At 51.1% G+C, this 19,936-nt stretch overlaps 1 protein-coding gene across 1 annotated transcript in view; it reads left to right on the plus strand.

Annotated features, from left to right (window-relative positions):
• PLEKHG4B (pleckstrin homology and RhoGEF domain containing G4B) overlaps window positions 1-19,936 on the plus strand; it is an 82,836-nt gene that overhangs the window by 47,694 nt on the left and 15,206 nt on the right. The window contains exons 7-14 of the mRNA XM_032135234.2: window positions 4,545-4,631; window positions 7,865-7,981; window positions 8,335-8,433; window positions 9,055-9,194; window positions 9,756-9,894; window positions 14,287-14,448; window positions 15,193-16,016; window positions 18,652-18,904. Of these exons, the coding sequence (XP_031991125.1) occupies window positions 4,545-4,631; window positions 7,865-7,981; window positions 8,335-8,433; window positions 9,055-9,194; window positions 9,756-9,894; window positions 14,287-14,448; window positions 15,193-16,016; window positions 18,652-18,904 (1,821 nt within the window). The remainder of the gene's footprint in view (window positions 1-4,544; window positions 4,632-7,864; window positions 7,982-8,334; window positions 8,434-9,054; window positions 9,195-9,755; window positions 9,895-14,286; window positions 14,449-15,192; window positions 16,017-18,651; window positions 18,905-19,936) is intronic.

A 19,936-nucleotide genomic window follows, 5' to 3' on the forward strand; every position in this document is an offset into this window, starting at 1 on the left:
CCTCCCTCCTGTCCCCACTGTGGCCCTCCCTCCTCTTCCCCAACCTAAAGTCCTCCTTTTCCCTGCAGTCCTCCCTTCTCTCCTCCCCCATAGTCCTCCCTCCTCTCCCCCCACCCTGCAGTCCTCCTTCCTCTTCCCTAACTCTGGAGTCCTCCCTCATCTCCCCCCTCCTCTCCTCCCCCACAGTCCTCCGTTCTCTCCCCAACCCTGCAGCCCTCCCTTCCTCTCCCCTCACCTGACAGTCCTCCCTCCTCTCTCTCCACCCTGCTGCCACCACTTTTCTCCCCGACACTTCCCCCTTGCATCGAGCCTGCCTCCCCTCGCCTTAGAGTGAACCTGCCTCTTGTTCCCTTCCTCACTGTCAGTCCCGCCTGTGGTTTCTTCTCACTTTCACAGTATGTGGCTCTTCTTAGAAAATCTCAGTGTCCTACCTGAGACTTAGAGGAGACAGGCTCAGTCATGACCCCCGTTACAGAGTGGGATCCACTCAGGTTGGGCCCTGCAGTGGCACCCTCCAGAACTGCCTGGCAGGGTGGCTGGGCCAGCAGAAATCGGCTGGCCTGGGAGCAAGTGACAAGGACCTTGGGCTGGACAAGGGGCTGAGGTGACTCCCTGAGGTCAGGAAGGGGTCACCGGAAGGAGAGAGCACAGGCTGAGGTCCAGACAAGAAGTGCCACGAGTTGGGTTGCACCAGCTAGGCTAGACAGGAGCACCCAGTGCACAGACACTGTCAGGAAAGCCTCAGGAAGGCCCGGAGCCAGGGGAGGCACTGATCAGAGAGGTTCTGAGAGATTCTCAAGGCCTCCAAGAAAGGAACATGACGCCCTGCACCACAGCATGAGTATGAGCTATCCCTGATTGGGCACCTGGGCAGTGGTCTGTGCTTCACCTAGACAAAGAAATGACTGACAGTCAAGGAACAGATGCTAGGGGAGGAAACAAAGCTGACCCAGAGGTTACCTGGGCACAAGAAGAATCTGGAAGAGCCCACACCTGCTGAGCAAACCTAAGGTAGTGACATCAGGGTGGAAAAAAGAATACATATGTTTATTGTTAGTGTTCACCAAAAAGAGTTCACAGTGCATTGCTCTAAAGCTCAGTTAACTTCTCTGACACAAGGTAGACACAGTGTGAGTGCCAAAACTCAGTTTCCGTAAAACTTTTAACAAGCATGTAACTTCCTTATTGACTTTTTCGAAAGAAATTCACGTAGGAAATACGTCCTAACTCATTCTGTGATACCAACATTACCCTGATACTAAAGCCAGCCAAAGACACTAAAAGTAAAGGAAACTGCAGAGCAATATCCCTTATGAAGGTTGATGCAGAAATCATCAAAATACTAGCAAATCAAATTCAGTAGCAGGTTGAAAGGATTATACACCCTGACCAAGTACAATTTGTTCCTGGAATGCAAGGATGGTTCAGCATGTGAAAACTGATCAGTGTAAACAGAATGAAGGGGGAAAAACACATGATCATCACAATTGATGCCCAAAAAAACAAAAACAGCATTTGACAAAATTCAACATCTTTCATGATGAAAGCACTCAATATACTAGAAATAGAAGGAAACTACCTCAACATAATAAAAGTCATATGAAAAATCTACAGCAAATATCATACTCAATGGCAAAAAAACTGAAATCTTCTCATCTAAAATCAGGAACAAGGCAATAATGCCCACTTCTATTCAACATATTACTGGAAGTTCTAGCTAGAGCAATTGGACAAGAAAAAGGGGGGGTCAGGGGGAAGAGGCATCCAAACTGGAAAGGAAGAAGTAAAATTATCTTTGTTCCCAGATGATGTGATCTTATATGCAGAAAACCCTAACAATTCCACACACACACACAAAAACTGAATCAATAAGTTAATTCAGCAAAGTAGCAGGATACAAAGTCAACACACAAAAATCAGTCACACTTCTATATGCTAACAGTGAGCAATCTGAAAAGGAAATTAAGAAAACAGTTCATTTACAACAGCATCAAAAAGAATAAAGTACTTAGGAATTAACCAAAGAAATGAAAGACTTTTTCACTGAAAACTACAAGACAGCTGAAAGAAATTAAAGAAGACATAAATAGAAAGATATGTTCAAGGATTGGAAGACTTAATATTGTATTGAAATTTCAATACTACACAGTGATGTATAGATTCAGTGCAATCCCTATCAAAATTCCACTGATGTTTCTTGCCGAAATAGGAAAACCTATCCTGAAATTCATAGCGAATCTCAAAGGACTCCAAATAGCCAAAACAATTGTAAAAAAATAAAAACAAAGCTGGAAGACTCACAGTTCCTGATTTCAAAACTTACTACAAAGCAACAGTAATCAAAAAAGTATGGCACTGGCATAAAAACAGACATATAGAACAATGGAATAGAATAGAAAGCCATGAAACTAACAATCATATACATAACTGATTTTTGAAAAGCGTACCAAGACCATTCAATGGAGAAAGGACAGTCTTTTTTAACAAATGGTGCTTTAAAAACTAGATACTCACATGCAAAAGAATGAAGTTAGATTCTTACCTAAACACCATATAAAAAATTAACTCAAATGGATCAAAGACCTAATTGTAAGACCTAAAACTATAAAACGTTTAGAAGACAATATAGGGCAAAAGCTTTCTAACATTGGATTTGGCAGTGATTTATTAGATATAACATCAGAGGCACCAGCAACAAAAGAAAAAATAGACAAATCAGACTTTTCAAAAATTAAAAAATGTACATCAAAAGACACTACCAAACAGATGTGGTAGCTCATTCCTATAATCCCAGCACTTTGGGAGGCTGAGGCAGGAGGATCGTTTGAGCCCAGGAGTTCAGGACCAGCCTGGGCAATATAGTAAGACTCTGTCTCTATGAAAAAAAAAAAAATAAGCTGAGCATGGTGGTGCATGTTTGTAGTACCAGCTACTTAAGGGGCTGAGGTGGGAGGCTCGCTTGAGCCCAGGAGGTCAAGGCTGCAGTGAGCCATGATCATGCCACTGCACTCCAGTATGGATGACAGAGAGAGACCCCAGCTCAAAAAAAGTAAATAAGAAGACGCTATCGACAGAGTAAAAAGGCAGCCCACAGAATGGGGGGAAATTGTGGCAAATTATGTCTCTGATAGGAGATTAATATCCAGAATATATAGAGAACTCCTAAAATTCAACAACCACAAAAACCAAACTGCCCAATTCAAAAATGAACAAAAGACTTGAATAGACATTTCTCCAAAGAAGATATATACGTGGCTAATGAGCACATGAAAAGATGCTGAGTGTCATTAATGATTAGAGAAATTCAAATCAAAACATTCCACTTCTACGAGTACTCAGAGTAGCCCAGATCCCAGAGACAGAAAGTAAAATTATGGTTGCCTGGCGCCAGGGGCAGGGGGTAATGGAGAGTTTTTCTTTAACAGGTGCAGGGTTTTGCTTTTACAAGATGAAAAGAGTTATGGAGACGAATGGTGGTGGTGGTTGCACTACATTATGAATGTACCTAAGACTGCTGAACTGTACGCTGAAAAATGATGATGATAGTGTTTCACCACAATGAAACAATTGAAAATATACACACATCTGTTAAAGGACTTGTATATAGAATATATACAGTCTCAAAACTCAGTAATAAGAAAACAACCCAATAAAAGATGGGAAAGGATTTGAGTACTCTTCACTGAAGATGATACACAGATGGCAAATAAGCACATGAAAATATGCCCAACGTCATTAATCACTGGGGAAACGCAACTGAAAACCAAAATGAAACACACAAAAACAGTAACAAATGCTTGGTATTGCTGATGGAAATGCAAAATGGTACAGCCACTCTGGAAAACACATACTTATCACATGAGCCAGGAATCCCACTACTAGGTATTTATCCAAGAGAAATGAAAACTTGTGTTCACACAGTATTTATAGTGACTTTACCCATGATTGCCAAACACTGGAAACAACCCAGTTATCCTTCAGCTGGTGAATGGATGAACAGATTGTGGTGAGGCATACCATGGAATACTGCTCAGCAAAACAGAGGAACAAACCCTTGATCTCCACAACAGGGACAAATTCCTAATGCACAATGCTAAGTGAGAGAGGCCACTCCTGCCTGAGTCTATTTATGTCTAGAAAAGGCAAGTCGGTGGAGACAAAAGCAGGTCAGTGGTTGCCAGGGGCTGGGCATAGGGGAGGGCTTGGCTACGAAGAGGCACAAGAGAATTTTGGGGTTGCTTAACAGTTCTTTGTTTTAATAGTGGTGATGGTTACATGACTATGCTTTCGTCAAAACTTACAGAACTATTCACTAAAAAGGGCGACTTTTATTGTATGTAAATTATACCTCGATAAACCTGATACATTAAAAATTCATAAGGGCAAATAATTTACATTTCAGGGCAAAGTCAAGTATGTTTTATGCACTGTAGGTACTCTGGGAAACTATGACAGAAGGAGTACCACTCAAAATTGGGCAATTCTATTAATGAAGTTAAAAATCAGAAAGCTAATCAGTAATATTTATTTCTTATTTATTTCAGAACAACACATCTCCTATAATTCATAGTATCTTGCTGTTGGTAAATAAAGAATCTGCATTTAGGCCTGACAAGGATGCAGTAATTCAGGTAATGGTTTAGACTGTGGGATCCTGAGTGATGGATAAAATTAAACATGAAGGCACCTAGATGAGATGAAACACATGAAGGAATTTGGATAAGTTCTAACTGCATCCATGTGGGAGCCTGGAAACCCACTTCCTACCCCATAAGTTCTGGCAGGAGCCCTGCAGAGTGTGCCATGGAAAACTTAAAAATGTTTCTTTTCCACCTCGTGTGTTTTCTTTCCTTCTCTTTCTTTGTATCTTTTTCTTTTATTGAAAACATCTTCATTTGGCCTCATTCTGAAAGGGTATTTTTGTTACATCTAGAATTCTGGTTTGAGAGGAGTTCTGCTTTTCCCCTCAGCACTTTAAAGATACTGCTCTCTTGCCTTCTGGCCTCCATAATTTTAGAAGAAAAGTTCATCGTAATTCAGATCATTGTTCATCTCTGAAGTGTGTTAATTTTCCTTTGGCTGTTTCCAAGGTGCTTCCTTTCTCTTCAGCAAATTGACCGCAATGCGAGCGGGCTTGGTCTTCATTATCCTGTTTAGGCTTGAACTCTCAAATTTGTGAATTCACCACATTTAGGACCTTTGTAGCCGTTGTTTCTTCCTTTTGTTTTTTTCCTTTCCTGAGACAGCATCTAGCTCTGTCACCCAGGCTGGAGTATGGTTGTGCAGTCAGCGCTTACTGTAATCTCAAACTCCTGGGCTCAAGAGATTCTCCCACCTCAGCCTCCTGGGTAACTGGGACTGCAGGTGTTCACCCCCACACCAAGCTACTTTTTTTTTAAGAGACAGGGTCTTGCTATGTTGCCTAGGCTGGAGTCGAAGTCCCGGCCTTCAGCAGTCCTCCCACCTTGGCCTCCCAAAGCTCTGGGATTGTAGGCATGAGCCACTGTACCTGGCCTAGTTCTTAAAATTTTTTTTCCTGCTTTATTCTCTCTCTTCTCTCTTTCTAATATTTCAATTGCGTATACCAGTATTGTCCCACAGGTCTCTGAGAATCTGTCTTTTTAAACTTTTTTCCCCTCTAGTCTTCGTATCAGGTTGTTCTATTGATCCTGTCCTTAGGGTCTCTGACTCTGTCATCTCTTCCGCTGCTAAACTCGCTAACGTGGCTTGGCTCTGTGTCCCCACACAAATCTCCTCTCACATTTTAATCCCCACGTGTGGAGGGAGAGACCTGGTGGGAGGTGACTGGATCATGGGAGCAGATGCTGTTCTTCTGATAGTGAGTGAGCTCTCATGAGAGCTGATGGTTTTAAAGTGTGGCCCTTCCTTACTCTCTCTCTTGCCTGTACCATGTAAGACGCGTCTTGCTTCTCCTTTGCCTTCTGCCATGATTGTAAGTTTCCTGGGCCTCCCCAGCCATGCAAAACTGAGTCCATTAAACCTCTTTCCTTTATAAACTACCCAGTCTCAGGTAGTATCTTTATAGCAGTGTGAAAACAGACTAATACATTCACCCAGTGAATTTTGTAGTTCAAATGTTGTATTTTTCAGCTATAAGATTTCCAATGGATTTTAAAATATATTTTCTATGTCTCTCCTGAGTTTTCCTCTCCTTTCATAAATTGCAAGCATTTTTCCTTTACCTCATTGAGCACAGTTTTAATGGCTGCTTTGAAGTCCTTGTCTAATAATTCCAACATCTGGGTCATCTCTGGGTTGGCCTGTGCTGATTGTCTTTCCCTGGAGAATAGGTCCCATTTTTCTGATTCGTGATATGTCACATAATTCTGGACATCGTGAATATTCTGTTGGGGAGACTGGATTCCGGTATACACTCACAGTGTTGCTCTAGTGTGCACGTAACGTGGTTAGACTCAAACTGGAAGCTCTTTGTCACCCACAGTGGGTTCAGTTTAATTCTGAGTCCTCCCCATGCATGCATGGTTCAGGGTCGGCCAGAGACTTGGGCACAGTTTACACACACCGCAGGGCTTCTTCCACAGCTGCCCCCTTCTGGGAATCTACTTTCACTTTCCAGTGGTGTGGCCACCCCACCCCATCCTCTGTTTCTTCTTTCTTCAGGCCAGAAAGATGCCCATTTTCTTATCGTTTTTATATTTTATGTGTGTTTTTATTTTTTGAGACAAGATCGAGCTGTATTGCTGAGACTGCAGTGCAGTGGTGTGATCACGGCTGCTTGCAGCCATGACCTCCCCAGGCTTAGGTGATCCTCCCGCCTCAGCCTCCTGAGTAGCTGGGTCTACAGGTGTGCACTAGCACGCTCCGCTAATTTTTGTATTTTGTTTTGTAGAGATGGGGGTTTTGTCCTATTGCACAGGCTGGTCTTGAACTCTGGGGCTCAAGTGATCCACCTGCCTTGGGCTCCCAAAGTGCTGGGATCACAGGTGTGAGCCACCGCGCCGGCCAGATGCCCCTCTCATTTCCTTTTTTTTTTTGAGACAGAGTCTCGTTCTGTGTCACCAGGCTGGAGTGCAGTGGCATAATCTCGGCTCACAGCAACCTCCGCCTCCTGGGTTCAAGCAGTTCTCCTGCCTCAGCCTCTTGAGTAGCTGGGACCACAGGTGCACGCCACCATGCCCAGCTAATTTTTGCATTTTTAATAGAAACGGGGTTTTACCATGTTGGCCAGGATATTCTCAATCTCCTGACCTCATTATCCGCCTGCCTCAGCCTCCCAAAGTGCTTGGATTATAGGCATGAGCCACTGTGCCCAGCCCCTTTCTTTCTTTTTTTTACAAAGCCACCTGCTGTCAAAAGGATGCCTGTTTTCTGTTGGAGCTCAGCCACTCCCATACACGGGCAGCAGCCCTGAGGTCGGAGCCATGGTGGGAACTTGCCCCTGCTGGCCCCGCATGCATCAGGTGCCCCAACAATAAGCCTGACTTGGCTGGGCTGCCAGGGCTTTCAGGAAACTCTCCTTACATTTTGTCCAGAGTTTGTGGGTTTTATCTGAGAAGGACCACCCCTGCCACACCAGAAGGAGAACAGCCTTGACTCATTCTCTCCCTTTTCCTTCCTCTTCTTTCTCCTTTTTTTTTTTTTTTTTTTTGGTTTTTCTTCACTGGGGCCTTTTCCTTCATTTCTCTTTGCTCCCTTCTTTCCCGTCTTCTCACTTTCATTACTGCACCCAGACGCGTGCTGTTATCAGTGCCTCCAGCAAAGCAGGGGCGATACTCCTTGAACCAGCGTCTCCATCCTCTAAACCCAGGAATGAGCCATTTACAGTGTTTTCCCCCAAGAGATGCATCTGGAGCCATGACCAATGAGTGCCTCTTCTTTGCAGTGTGAGGTCGTGAGCTCCCTGAAGGCCCTGCACAAATTTGTTGACAGCTGCCAGCTGACTGCGGACCTCGATGGCTCCTTTCCCTACAGCCACGGTGACTGGATCTGCTTCCGTCAGGTAGGTTCAGCCTGCAGCTGCTGCACATGCCACAGTCTCTGGGGACTTTCTCTTATGTGGATGTTTTTACTCAAATTTGAAAAGGGCATCACCATCCCTGATCTCATACTTGTCACAGTCGCCGTTCAGGCCTTCGTGTCTACACAACCGTGCCGTGGTGCATCCGAGAATGCCGAGTCCGGGTGGGAAGGGCACTGCTGCCCCGGAAGTGTCTGTAGATCTCAGGGATCTTCACATATGGAAGCTTCCCAACCTGAGATCGGTTTAAATGCAGGAACTGGAACTCACCGCTGCTTACTTTAGCATTTAACAGACTGTGTCCTTATAATTTCCTCCCTCTCAACTCACAATAGAGGCTGGAACACTTCGCTGCAAATTGCGAAGAAGCCGTCATTTTCCTACAGAATTCATTCTGCTCCCTGAACACCCACAGAACCCCAAGAACAGCCCAGGTGAGTCCTCAGACTTGCAGGTAAGTTCATTTCACGTGACAGGTGGGTGGGGGCATAAAGGTTTAGCCAAACTTGAAAATAAATATTTGGTTCACCATCATCTGTAGCAGAGATTTTTAAATCCTTTTTCATTTGTAGATCCCTCTTAGAAAAGGCCATTTCCTCCCCTTTGTCACCAAAAACATCCCACCCTACCCAGCAGGAAAACCGTGCCACAGCATTGGATGACATGCAACAGGCGTGAGTGGCAACTGCTGCTCGGAATGAGTCATTCCAACAAGACACAGGCGGACTGGCCACAGGGCTCTTGACAGCCCAGCTGCCAGGTCGAGGGGCCCAGGGTCTGTGGGTGAGATCTGCATGTCTGTCCCTGGTCTAAATGGCAGGTTCACCTCCTACAGCTGAGCTTTGAGCCCCCTTCTTCTCCCTCCCAGGGATCTTACCCTGGGGCCCACCCTCCCTGGGACAGTCCAGACTGTCAGCTTGAGGAGTGAGCACGGTCATGCCACCAGGCCTGCAGCTTGATTTACGGAAACAGGACATTCCTGCCACTGTTGCACTTGGGAGGACCTGCCCCTTGGAGGAGGGGATTAAAGGCGTATTCCTCCCCACCCCGTGCAGGAAGTCACCGAGTTAATTGACCAGCACGAGATGATGATGAAGCTTGTCCTGGAATACCCACTGCTCGTGTCTCTCAGGCTGGAGGGGGGCACTGTCCTGGCACGGCTGAGGAGAGAAGAGCTTGGCACAGAAGACAGCCGGTGAGCTCTCACGGGGGCCACGCTGGACCCTAGCCCATCGAGGGAGCTGTTCAGGGGAGTTTGCAGCCAGGAGACGTAGCACTCTGCTCCAAGGAGAGCCCTCTCTGTGCTTGGTCCAGACCTCCGTTCTGACAGCCACACTTTGCCTGGGTCAGAGCTTTTCCACATTTACAGGCTCCAAAGATCAAGGAGCCGGCTTCTGGGGATGCTCGGCAGGAGGTGGTCAGAGTGCATCAGAAAGCTCATTCTTGACCAGTGCTGCCTGGGGAGCTGTGCCCGCCCCCAGCAGTCCCTGTCCATCTCAGCTGCACACAGCCAGTCCCATCTAGGCTGCCCTGCACGGGTCCCCTCCAGGCGTCTGCACCGCAGGCTGGCCAAGATGTTGGCAGAACGCGTGCAGCACATCTGTGTCACGCCTCAGCTGTGGGCCTCCTCCTGGGGCTCCCGTTGCCTTGTGGCATGAGGGAATGGAAAGAGCAGGGTTTTTATATGGGGTTGCCACCAAGGGCAGATTCCTCAAGGGGCTGCCTGGAAGCCTGAGGACTGCCTTCTCTTCCTCAGGGACACCCTGGAGGCCGCCACAAGCCTGTACGACCGAGTGGACGAGGAAGTGCACAGGCTGGTCCTCGCCTCAAACAATCGCCTCCAGCAGCTGGAGCGCCTCCGGGAGCTGGCGTCACTCCTGGAAGGGAATGACCAGGTCAGAGCTGCAGGAGGAATGGCCAAGGAGACCTCTCACCTTCACACTGTGTCTTTAGGGCCTGGACCTGATTTCTATGATTTCCATTTGGAATGAAAGTGTGTCAGGATAGGGCATGCCTTGCTGCTTGTGTAAAAAGAAATAAATTTTATTTTTTACATGAGAGATACTGGATCAGTGGAGAAAAAAAATGTGTTTAATCCAGAGGAGGCCAGGGAGAAAAATAATTTCACACTGTGCCTTCTGATGCTACTGGGTGTATCTTCCGGACGCTTTCTCCATGTGCGTGTGCCCACGCGACCGAGAAGCCGAGGTGAAACCGACACAGGTAGAGAGAGTCTGGGCCAAGGCTGAGGATGGCAGCCTGGGAGATACCTCCAGGTGACCTCAAGAAGTGGTTCTGGAGGCCAGGCAGAGGCTAGAGGTTTTAAAGAAAAGAGGACGAATCGCGAGGGGGTGATGACAGAAGCGGCTTTTCATGAATTCTCTGGGTCACGGAAATGGCATTGGTAGGGGTTGGCCATGCGCTGCTGGACTACAGGGTGTGAGTTGTGTCCAGTGTGTGGCGTGGCTGGGGTTATTGATGGCCCTTGGTGGACACTGCAGAATCTGGGGTCCATATAGCAGCGGCTCTGAAACGATTGCTTAGCTCGGGGGGCGCCAGCGAAATGATTGCCTAGCTCAGGGGCACAGATGACGCTGCTGCCCACTTTGACGCCCCTCTGGGCCTGACAGTTTAAGGGGTGCACACTCAGATAAAAAGTTTCTTTTCTCACATATAAACTCTTCAAAACTTGCACGTTTTTATATAAATCCTTATTATTTTATCAACAACTATTGCTGCGATGAATGTGCGGGTGAAAGAGCCAGCAGCATGGAGAGGCAGCAGCGGGGTGGAGGCATCCCCAGCCCTCCCGTCTGCTGACAAAGCTCCCCTGGCCTTCAGGTCCATGCGCTTGCCCTCATGGGGGCCTCCAGACAAAGACATGCAGCAGGGACACGAGGCAGTGTGCACGCTCCCGGCCTCCCCATGACTGACCCCAGCTCCCAGACGCTGGCCAGGGGCCCACCTGGTCCAATCCCTGGGACAGGAGCAGGAACCCCACACCAGGCAAGTGGAGTCCAGACAGAGCTGCAGCCACCAGCCAGTCCGGGCCGTCTCCAGTCTGTGCCCTCTGTCCTGGGGGGTCTCCTCCATCTCCCTTCCTCCCTCTGCTCTGTCCTGGCTCCATCTCCCCTCCTCCCTCTGCCCATCCTGGGGGTCTCCCCCATCTTCCCCTCCTCCCTCTGCTCTTCCTGGGGTCTCCTCCCTCTCCCTCCCCACTCTGCCCCATCCTGTGGGGTCTCCTATTTCCTGTACCCAAGTCTTCCTCCTTTTTCATTTACTTTGGCGTTTTATGCAGAGTAACTTCCAGGACTTCCCAGAGAAAGGGATCTTGGGATGAGCATTTTTGAGGCCGTGGTATCTAAAAGCATCTCTACTCCACCTTCATGGCCAGCAGTCACTTTAGTTTCCCTTCGCCAGCTGGAAGGCCCTGCACCTGTGCTTAGCTTCCATCCCATTCCCGGCCTTCCACCTGTGCCCTGCTGCTCGCTGGAAGCCACAGACTTTCCTGTCTTCCTCGGGGCTCTGGAATCTGAGGGTCACCCGGGTCTGTTGAGGGCAGGTGTGTGCCTGAGGGTCTCCCAGGTGCGCTGAGGGCAGGTGTGTGCCTGAGGGTCTCCCAGGTGCGCTGAGGGCAGGTGTGTGCCTGAGGGTCTCCCAGGTGCGCTGAGGGCAGGTGTGTGCCTGAGGGTCACCCAGGTGCGCTGAGGGCTGGTGTGTGCCTGAGGGTCTCCCAGGTGCGCTGAGGGCAGGTGTGCCTGAGGGTCACCCAGGTGCGCTGAGGGCAGGTGCGCTCTTTGTGTCTGCACCGTGCCCCTCTATTCTGGGAATTCTGTGACGTGTCCTTCGTGGCGCTCGCATTTCCCACAGCTCCACACTTCCATCTGGTTCTGGAGTTTTCTGTCCTGTTGCCTCGATTTTCCCCACTGCTGGCTGTGTGCTGTCTTCGTAAGGTAGACTTTCTCAGCTGTACCCTCTAACTCTATTATTGAGTTTTTTGTTTCTGCTCTTGGTTTTTAACTCCATGGACTTGTTTTCTGAATGGTCCCCTCTCCATACTAATCATGATGAGTCTGCACAGCCTATGGCTTCTGCGGGTTTGTTCTGGCGCCAGAGGCTCTCCTGGCGACCCCTGGTTAGGAAGCCTGTGGCCCACGCATCTTTAGTGTTTTCCCCCTGGCAGTCCAATTCTTTTCCTCTAATCCCGGCCTGAGGGGAGGGCCTGGCCGCCCTCAGTGTTCACCTGCCGCACTGCCTGGATCACCCCTACCAGGGAACAGACCCCAGGCGCTGAGGAGCAGGGTGCCCGGCTCCTTCCCTCCCACACTCCCTCACCCTGTCCTGTGGAGTCTCGGGACTTGGCCTCTGCTCTCCTCAGGCCCTGCCACTCCCGCCTCTTCCTGGCCTCCAGGTTTGTGCCCTGGCTGCTCTCTGCCCACCATGCTGAGGGTTATGCCTTGGAAGATGCTTGCAGGGCTTTAGTGGTGTCTCAAGAGGACACATGTCTCACTCTGCAGTCTTCACCCAGAAACTCTACACGTTGTGACCGGACAGGCAATCATGCTATGTATAGGTGCACATCTGTCGCCATATATTTAACCTAAGAAGTGCGTGCACACTGTGGGAAAATTAGAAACATAGATTTTTACACACGGGATGATGCTGCGTGTGGCGGCGTCGGCACCCTGTGTGTGGGCGTGCGCTGCAAGCTTGGTCCCCGAGCCGTGTTCACACGGCTCCCACACTGATGGCCCTGGGCTCTTCCCCTCTCTGCTGTTAGAAACTCCCCGTGTTGAACATCTGTGTGTCTCTGCTTCCTTCACAGCCTGTGGGTGTTGACTCTGGATACATTCCTAGGCTCGGATGGCTGGGGTCAGGCCATTCACTTTTGGAGGTTTCCACGCATGGGCCGTGGCACTCCTCCCGCGCCTGCCTCCCGCTGGCCGCCCCATGGGGAAATGGAGCCCCTCAACAGTGTGCCCTCAGATCTTCTATACAACAGCTGGACATTCTCTTCACACATTTATTATTATTTTTATTTCTGTAGTGAATTACTTGTTCATGCTTTAGACAGTTTTTCTGGGGTTGATCATCACTTCTGTCTATGTTATATGGATCCTTCATGTTCCACTTGTTTTCCCAGTTTGTCATTTGTCCTCTAGCTTTGCTTATCTTTTAAACAGCCCTGTCTACCTTAAGGTTATAGAATTATTAGTGTATTTTATCATAGAACCTGTACGACTTGAATTTTTGTATTTAAATCTTGAAACCAATGACAGCCGATTTTTCCGCAAAGTTGGAGGCCAGGCTCCAGCTCCACGCCACCCCCACTCGGCTCTGCCGAAGCCGCACCTGCCCCTTGCCTGGCAGCTGCAAGGCTCCGCCCGTGCTCCTAAGAATCAAGATGCTGTGATTTTCTTCTTGTCTCTGGTTCTGTTTACAGACAGCATTATGTGCTGGTCTGTCTCTCCTCTGCTGCATGTCTGGGGCCATTCGGTACCTTCTGATGGTCATGGATCCAGCCAGCTGTTCCCTTCTTCACAACAGGCCTCTCATCTCTGGGCATCTGACCCCTAGTCGCCCCTGGGGTTGTTGTTTAATGACAACATGAAGGGCTTACCTCTGACATTTCTACTGAATCCAGCAGTAAACGCCTCCAAAATAAGAACCTTGGTCTTGTCACCAGGGAGCGTAGCCACAGGCACTTTGTCCAGCAGGGCTCAGCCAGGGGCTCCCCCATCTTTCCCAGGCAGCCTCAAGGGGCCAAGCAGCCACTTGCCTGAAGAATATTTCTGGAATATGCTCACCATGTTAACCAGTTTCAAAATGGAAAGTCCTGGATCTGTTGTTTAATGATTTTAATGTCCATTTCCAAACAATGAAAATAGTTTGGAGCTTGAGCCTCAGAGGCCTGTGACCACCTCTCATCAGTCGTGTTCATTCACGGGTGGTTACGCAGCCAGGCCATCAGCCCTGTGCAGCATGTACTCAGGACACGACCAAGACGCATCTCTCCCTCGGTCCTGCAAAATCCTAGAGTGTGACTCCTTCACATGTTTAAATATAAAATGTTTTTCCCCTGTGTAGATCAAATCATAGTTTGGAAAAGATCTAGAGAAATTCCTCGGTCCTTTGGTGCCTGCCCTCGAGAGCAAGAGGTAGTGGCAGGCAGCACTTTGGGCCGTCCGAGCCTTGGTGTCGGTGGCTACACGCAGACCCAGCCCACACCTGGAGACACGAACGTGGAAGCACCAGGCTTGTACTGATGCTTTGTTCCTTGGGTACAGCAATCCTGCCAGAAAGGACTACAGCTGGCGAAGGAGAACCCGCAACATACAGAGGAAATGGTCCAGGATTTCAGAAGGGGCCTGAGCACCATGGTCAGCCAGGCTGAGTGCAGGGAGGGAGAGCTGGCCAGGTGGACCCGCCCGTCCGAGTTGTGCGAGACGGTAAGAGACCCAGTGGGTGTGCATCCCAGGGATCCCGGCTCCTTAGGCTGTGGACATCTAGCAAGTGCCTCCCCACACAAGCTGGAGTGGGCCAGGCTGTGGGACAGAGGCCGGGCACCTGCGATGGACCCCCCTGGCCACTGCGCCCACGGCTCTCTGGAGAAGGCTCTGAGCCGATCTGTGAAGCATTCGATACTGTACCAAACAGACCAGCCAAACGAACACACACATTTCTCTGTGTGTCTACTGGCTCAGTTACAAAATTCCACTGATTGCCCAAAACCCCAAACAAGTGCTGCAGCAGACCGCACGCCTGCGAGCTCCCCCGCGCCCGGGACTGCTTGCCATTAGGAGCCCAGGCCAGAGGCCTTGGAGCTCACCTGTCAGGACAGTATTTGAGGGGTCATGGGGTGGCCAGAGCAGGGTGGAGCCGTGTGCCCCGTCACGCCTCTCTCAGCTCACAGGATGTGGCATAACTGATCTACACAATGTCTTCACGTGGTTCTAGGACATACCCCATGGTGCCCTCTGGCGTGGCGAACAGACCCCGTGGAGTCAGACACAGCCCACCTGCCCTTCGGTTGAACCCAGCCACAGCCCCCACTGGGTGGCGGGGCTGCCCCTCTCTCTGCTCTCTGGTCCCCTGGTCCCTGACTAGGCTGGCCTGGGGAACAGCAGGGCCTGAGCTGGCTCCAGGGCAGCCCCTCCTCTACTGCACTGAGTAGAGCCCTCCTTGTCCCACAGGTGAGCAGCTGGATGGGGCCCCTGGACCCGGAGGCTTATCCCTCCTCACCTGTGGCTGAGTGTTTAAGGAGCTGTCACCAGGAGGCTACCTCAGTGGCTGCAGAGGCCTTCCCCGGGGCAGGTGTGGCAGTGCTGAAGCCTCATGCCCTGGGGAGACCGTGGGCATCACAGCAAGACCTGTGGCTGCAGTGCCCCCAGACCCAGCTCCATCTGGAAGAGGCCCTTTCTGAGGCCGCCCCAGGCCCCAGCTTACCACCCCTTGCCCAGAGCCTCCCAAAGCATGAGCGTGCCCAGGAGGCCATGAGGAGGCCCCGTAAGCCACCCTCAGTCCCCAGCACGGACACTGAGGGTGGCGCCTGGGAACCCACCCGACCACTGTCCGGCCTCCCTGGACGAGCGCTTCTGTGTGGACAGGATGGGGAGCCCCTGGGCCCAGGGCTGTGTGCTCCATGGGACCCACTGTCCCCCCTCGGAGGCCTTCCAGGGGCAGGGGCCACCACGGCCTGCCTGGAGGACAGCTCTGCCTGCTCCTATGAGCCCACCCAGACCCTGGCCAGCCGCCCCAGGAAACATCCCCAGAAGAAAATGATAAAGAAAACGCAAAGTTTTGAGATACCTCAGCCCGACAGTGGCCCCAGGGACTCCTGCCAGTCAAGCCATACTGGTGTCTTCAGCAAGGGCCTGGAGGTAACCAGCACTGTAGCTACGGAGAAGAAGCTCCCGCTGCAGCTGCGTGCCAGGACCCCCCCGGTCACTCGGAGCCGGAGTCTGTCCTCCCCCTCGGGGCTCCACCCTGCTGAGGACGGGAGGCAGCAGGTGGGCAGGTGAGGTGGACGCCCCCCTCCTCTAGTCCTAGCAGTCCTTGGGGATCTAGAAACCCAAAGCCATTTCAGCATTAAACTCTCTTCTGCAGAGTAGAAAGTAAATCCACAGACATCCCTCTGGGTCCACCTGCTCGGTCCAAGAAGAAACACAATTTTAAACTAGATATGAGTTACCTGCCCCTATGTTCAGAAGGGACCACTGAAAACTGCCTGGATGGTGTGCGGTAACCTGCACACACTCACTCTGATGGTTAACTGTGCAACCAACTCTAGTTATTTTCAGCCCACTTACAGAAAATTACAAGCAACAAATCAACCCCCGATACCAAGAAGAGTTACCTTAAAAATAACTTAAAGTCTCTAAGTGTTAGGGGTAAGAAGGCGCACCCATGCGTCCATTGCCCCCCTGAAGAGGCCCCTTCTCGCTTGTCGAGGCTGCAAAGGACGCGTCCACTCATTGGTAAGGTTGGGCGCGCTCAGCTCCTGCCTAGGCCGGATGCCGTCTGAACCTCCGTCTTCCGCGAGGTGGAGAATTTCATGAGATGCTTTGCTCATTTGGTTGGCTTCTGTGTCTTGGGCCAGCAATCCCTAACCTTTTCGCCACCAGGGACAGGATTCATGGAAGACAATTTTTCCACAGACCACAGGGGTTGGGGGGATGGTTTTGGGATGAAACTGCTCCACTTCAGCTCACCAGGCATTAGTTAGATTCTCATAAGGTGCACGAAACCTAGATCCCTCGCGTGTGCAGTAGCGTTAGCGCTCCTCCCAGACTCTAATACTGACACTGATTTGACAGGAGGCGGAGCTCACACAGTAATGCTCTGACAGGAGGCGGAGCTCACAGTAATGCTCTGACAGGGGGCGGAGCTCACACAGTAACGCTGTGACAGGAGGCGGAGCTCACAGTAATGCTCTGATGGGGCGGAGCTCACAGTAATGCTCTGATGGGGCGGAGCTCACAGTAATGCTCTGACAGGGGGCGGAGCTCACAGTAATGCTCTGACAGGGGGCGGGGCTCACACCTTAATACTCCGGCAGGGGGCGGAGCTCACACAGTAACGCTGTGGCAGGGGGCGGGGCTCACACATTAATACTCCGGCAGGGGGCGGAGCTCAGGTGGTAAGGCTCCCTCGCCTGCCGCTCACCTCCTGCTGGGCGGCCTGGTTCCTAATAGGCCACAGATGGGTACCAGCCGGTGGCCCCGGGGGTTGGGCAACCCCTCATGGGAACAGTGCTCCTACAAAGCCTGCTTGGCAGCCCCTCCTCAGGACCCTCGTTCAAGGCAGGGAGACCCCAGCCGAGGGTGGGGCAGAGGGTTCCATGGACCGCCATCCCTGGGGCCTAGCCTGCTGTTGTCCACCTCTGGGCTGTCCTGCGCCCCAGGACTTGCTCTCCAGCCACTGCAGCCCCCGAGTCCCCCTGAAGCTGCTGCTTAAGGTGCTGAACCCCTTGGGTCAGGAGTGACCACCGTGGAAGCTGACTCGAGAAAACCTCCTGGTCGGTCAGCAGTGGGCATGGATCCGAAAGCTGTTTTTGTTTTTTTGAGACGGAGTCTCGCTCTGTCACCCAGGCTGGACTGCAGTGGCGCAATCTCGGCTCACTGCAGCATCCACCTCCCGGGTTCAGGCCATTCTCCTGCCTCAGCCTCCCGAGTAGCTGGGACTACAGGCGCCCGCCACCCCGTCTGGCTAATTTTTTTGTATTTTTAGTAGCGACGGCGATTCACCGTGGTCTCGATCTCCTGACCTCGTGATCCGCCCGCCTCGGCCTCCCAAAGTGCTGGGATTACAAGCGTGAGCCACCGCGCCCGGCCCCGAAAGCTGTTGTCTCGCGAAATTTCCACCACAGCCTTCCTTGCAGAAGCGTCGCTGCTGGAAGTGTTTAAGTCATCTTACCGCTAGAGTGGAACCAGCTGGGAACGAGAAATCTTATGTTCAGAGTTTCAGTTAGGAAGCCTGGGAATCTGTCTGTCTTGGTTTCCAAAGGGATCTTTCCTCTGAAAAGGCCATGATCAATAATATGGAAATGTTTCACATGACAAGTTTCTTTTTGAAATATAGTCCTTTTCAAGTTACTGTGTATCAAGAGAGCAGCTCCGGGTAACAGGGAGAGAAGGAGCGGAGGTGCAGGTGAGTCGCTCCCTGCTGAGGACGTGCAGTCGACTGGGAGATTTTTTTTTTTTTTTTTTGAGACGGAGTCTCACTCTGTCACCAGGCTGGAGTGCAGTGGCGCGATCTCGCCTCACTGCAGCATCCACCTCCCGGGTTCAAGTGATTCTCCTGCCTCAGCTTCTCAAGTAGTAAGGACTACAGGTGCCTGCCACCACCCCCAGCTAATTTTTGTATTTTGAGTAGAGACGAGGTTTCACCCTGTTGGCCAGGCTGGTCTCAATCTCTTGACCTTGTGATCTACCCGCCTCAGCCTCCCAAAGTACTGGGATTACAGGCGTGATCCCCCACACCCGGCCAGAAGCTTTTTTTTCGTGCATCCCACATGTGCCCGTGTGCCTCCAGTCCACGTGTGACCCTGATCATCCCTCCGGGTTTTCATGTGTTTCTGTCTCAGGCATGAATTGCTTTTAATAACGTGTCCGTGGGGGGCCGTGTGCCCCCGGGATCTCTGTGTCTTCCAGCAGCCGACTGAGGCACATCATGGCCGAGATGATCGCCACAGAGAGGGAGTACGTTCGGTGCTTAGGATACGTCATCGACAACTATTTTCCAGAAATGGAAAGAATGGACCTGCCCCAGGGCCTTCGAGGGAAGCACCATGTTATTTTCGGCAACTTGCAGAAGCTCCACGACTTCCACCAGCAGCACTTCCTCCGGGAGCTGGAGCGCTGCCGGCACTGCCCCTTGGCCGTGGGCCGCAGTTTCCTGAGACACGTAAGTGCAGGCCATGGCGTGGGCGCCGGGCGATGGTGTGGGTGAAGCCGGTGTCAGAGAGGCGGGGCCTACAGGGCACACGTGTCAGGCGGTTGGAATAGCTTCAGTCCAGGTCTAGGAGCTGGTCCTGACAGGATGTTAAGACCAGCCGAAAAACAGACGCCCCACACGGATAACCTGTGGGTCTCCAGTGCCCGGTGCTTTGTGCGTGGTGTGACCGACTGCGTCCCTGCTGCCCCCGGAGACGGAGGCTCACGGACACCATCACACCCGTTCTGCCAGCAGCCCTGCTCCTTTACCACTTCTGGCTGATAGGCCAGAAGCAGTTCCCAGAATCACCTTCCGGGGAGGGGCCAGGCCTCACCTCTTCGCACGCCCCCTGCCCCTGGGTGCCCCATTACCTGCCAGAGGGACCAGCCTGTCCCATTCTGAGAATTCCCTGTGAGGCTTTCAACTGGAAGCACGTTGAGTGTAGAGACTCAGTGGTCTCTCCTCGTAAGTTGCTTCTCAGTGATGAACGTGGAATCTCTCTGTATGAGAGTCTTTAATAAAGTTTTTAATTTATTCTGGAAAGAAACTGACAGGCTTTCAACAGGCGTTCACTGAGTGCTGTGGGCAGATGGGACGTGTGTCCCAGACCACTGAGCACAAATTATCACAACGAAAACAGCCGTGGACAAAAGGAGCGCATGTTACATCTTTTCAGTGTTTTCTTTCCTTTTTTTTTTTTTTTTTTTTCTTTGAAACAAAGTCTTGCTCTGTTGCCCAGGCTGGAGTGCAGTGGCACAATCACAACTCACGGCAGCCTCTGCCTCCCGAGTTCACACCATTCTCCTGCCTCAGCCTCTTGAGTAGCTGGGACTACAGGTGCATGCCACCACGCCCGGCTAATTTTTGTATTTTTAGTAGAGGGTGGGTTTCACCATGCTGGCCAGGCTGGTCTCAAACTCCCGACCTCCTGATCCGCCCGTCTCGGCCTCCCAAAGTGCTGGGATTACAGGCATGAGCCACCATGCCTGGCCTCAGCATTTT

The sequence above is a fragment of the Hylobates moloch genome, unplaced genomic scaffold, assembly GCF_009828535.3.
Source record: "Hylobates moloch isolate HMO894 unplaced genomic scaffold, HMol_V3 SCAFFOLD_17, whole genome shotgun sequence".
Lineage (NCBI taxonomy): Eukaryota > Metazoa > Chordata > Mammalia > Primates > Hylobatidae > Hylobates > Hylobates moloch.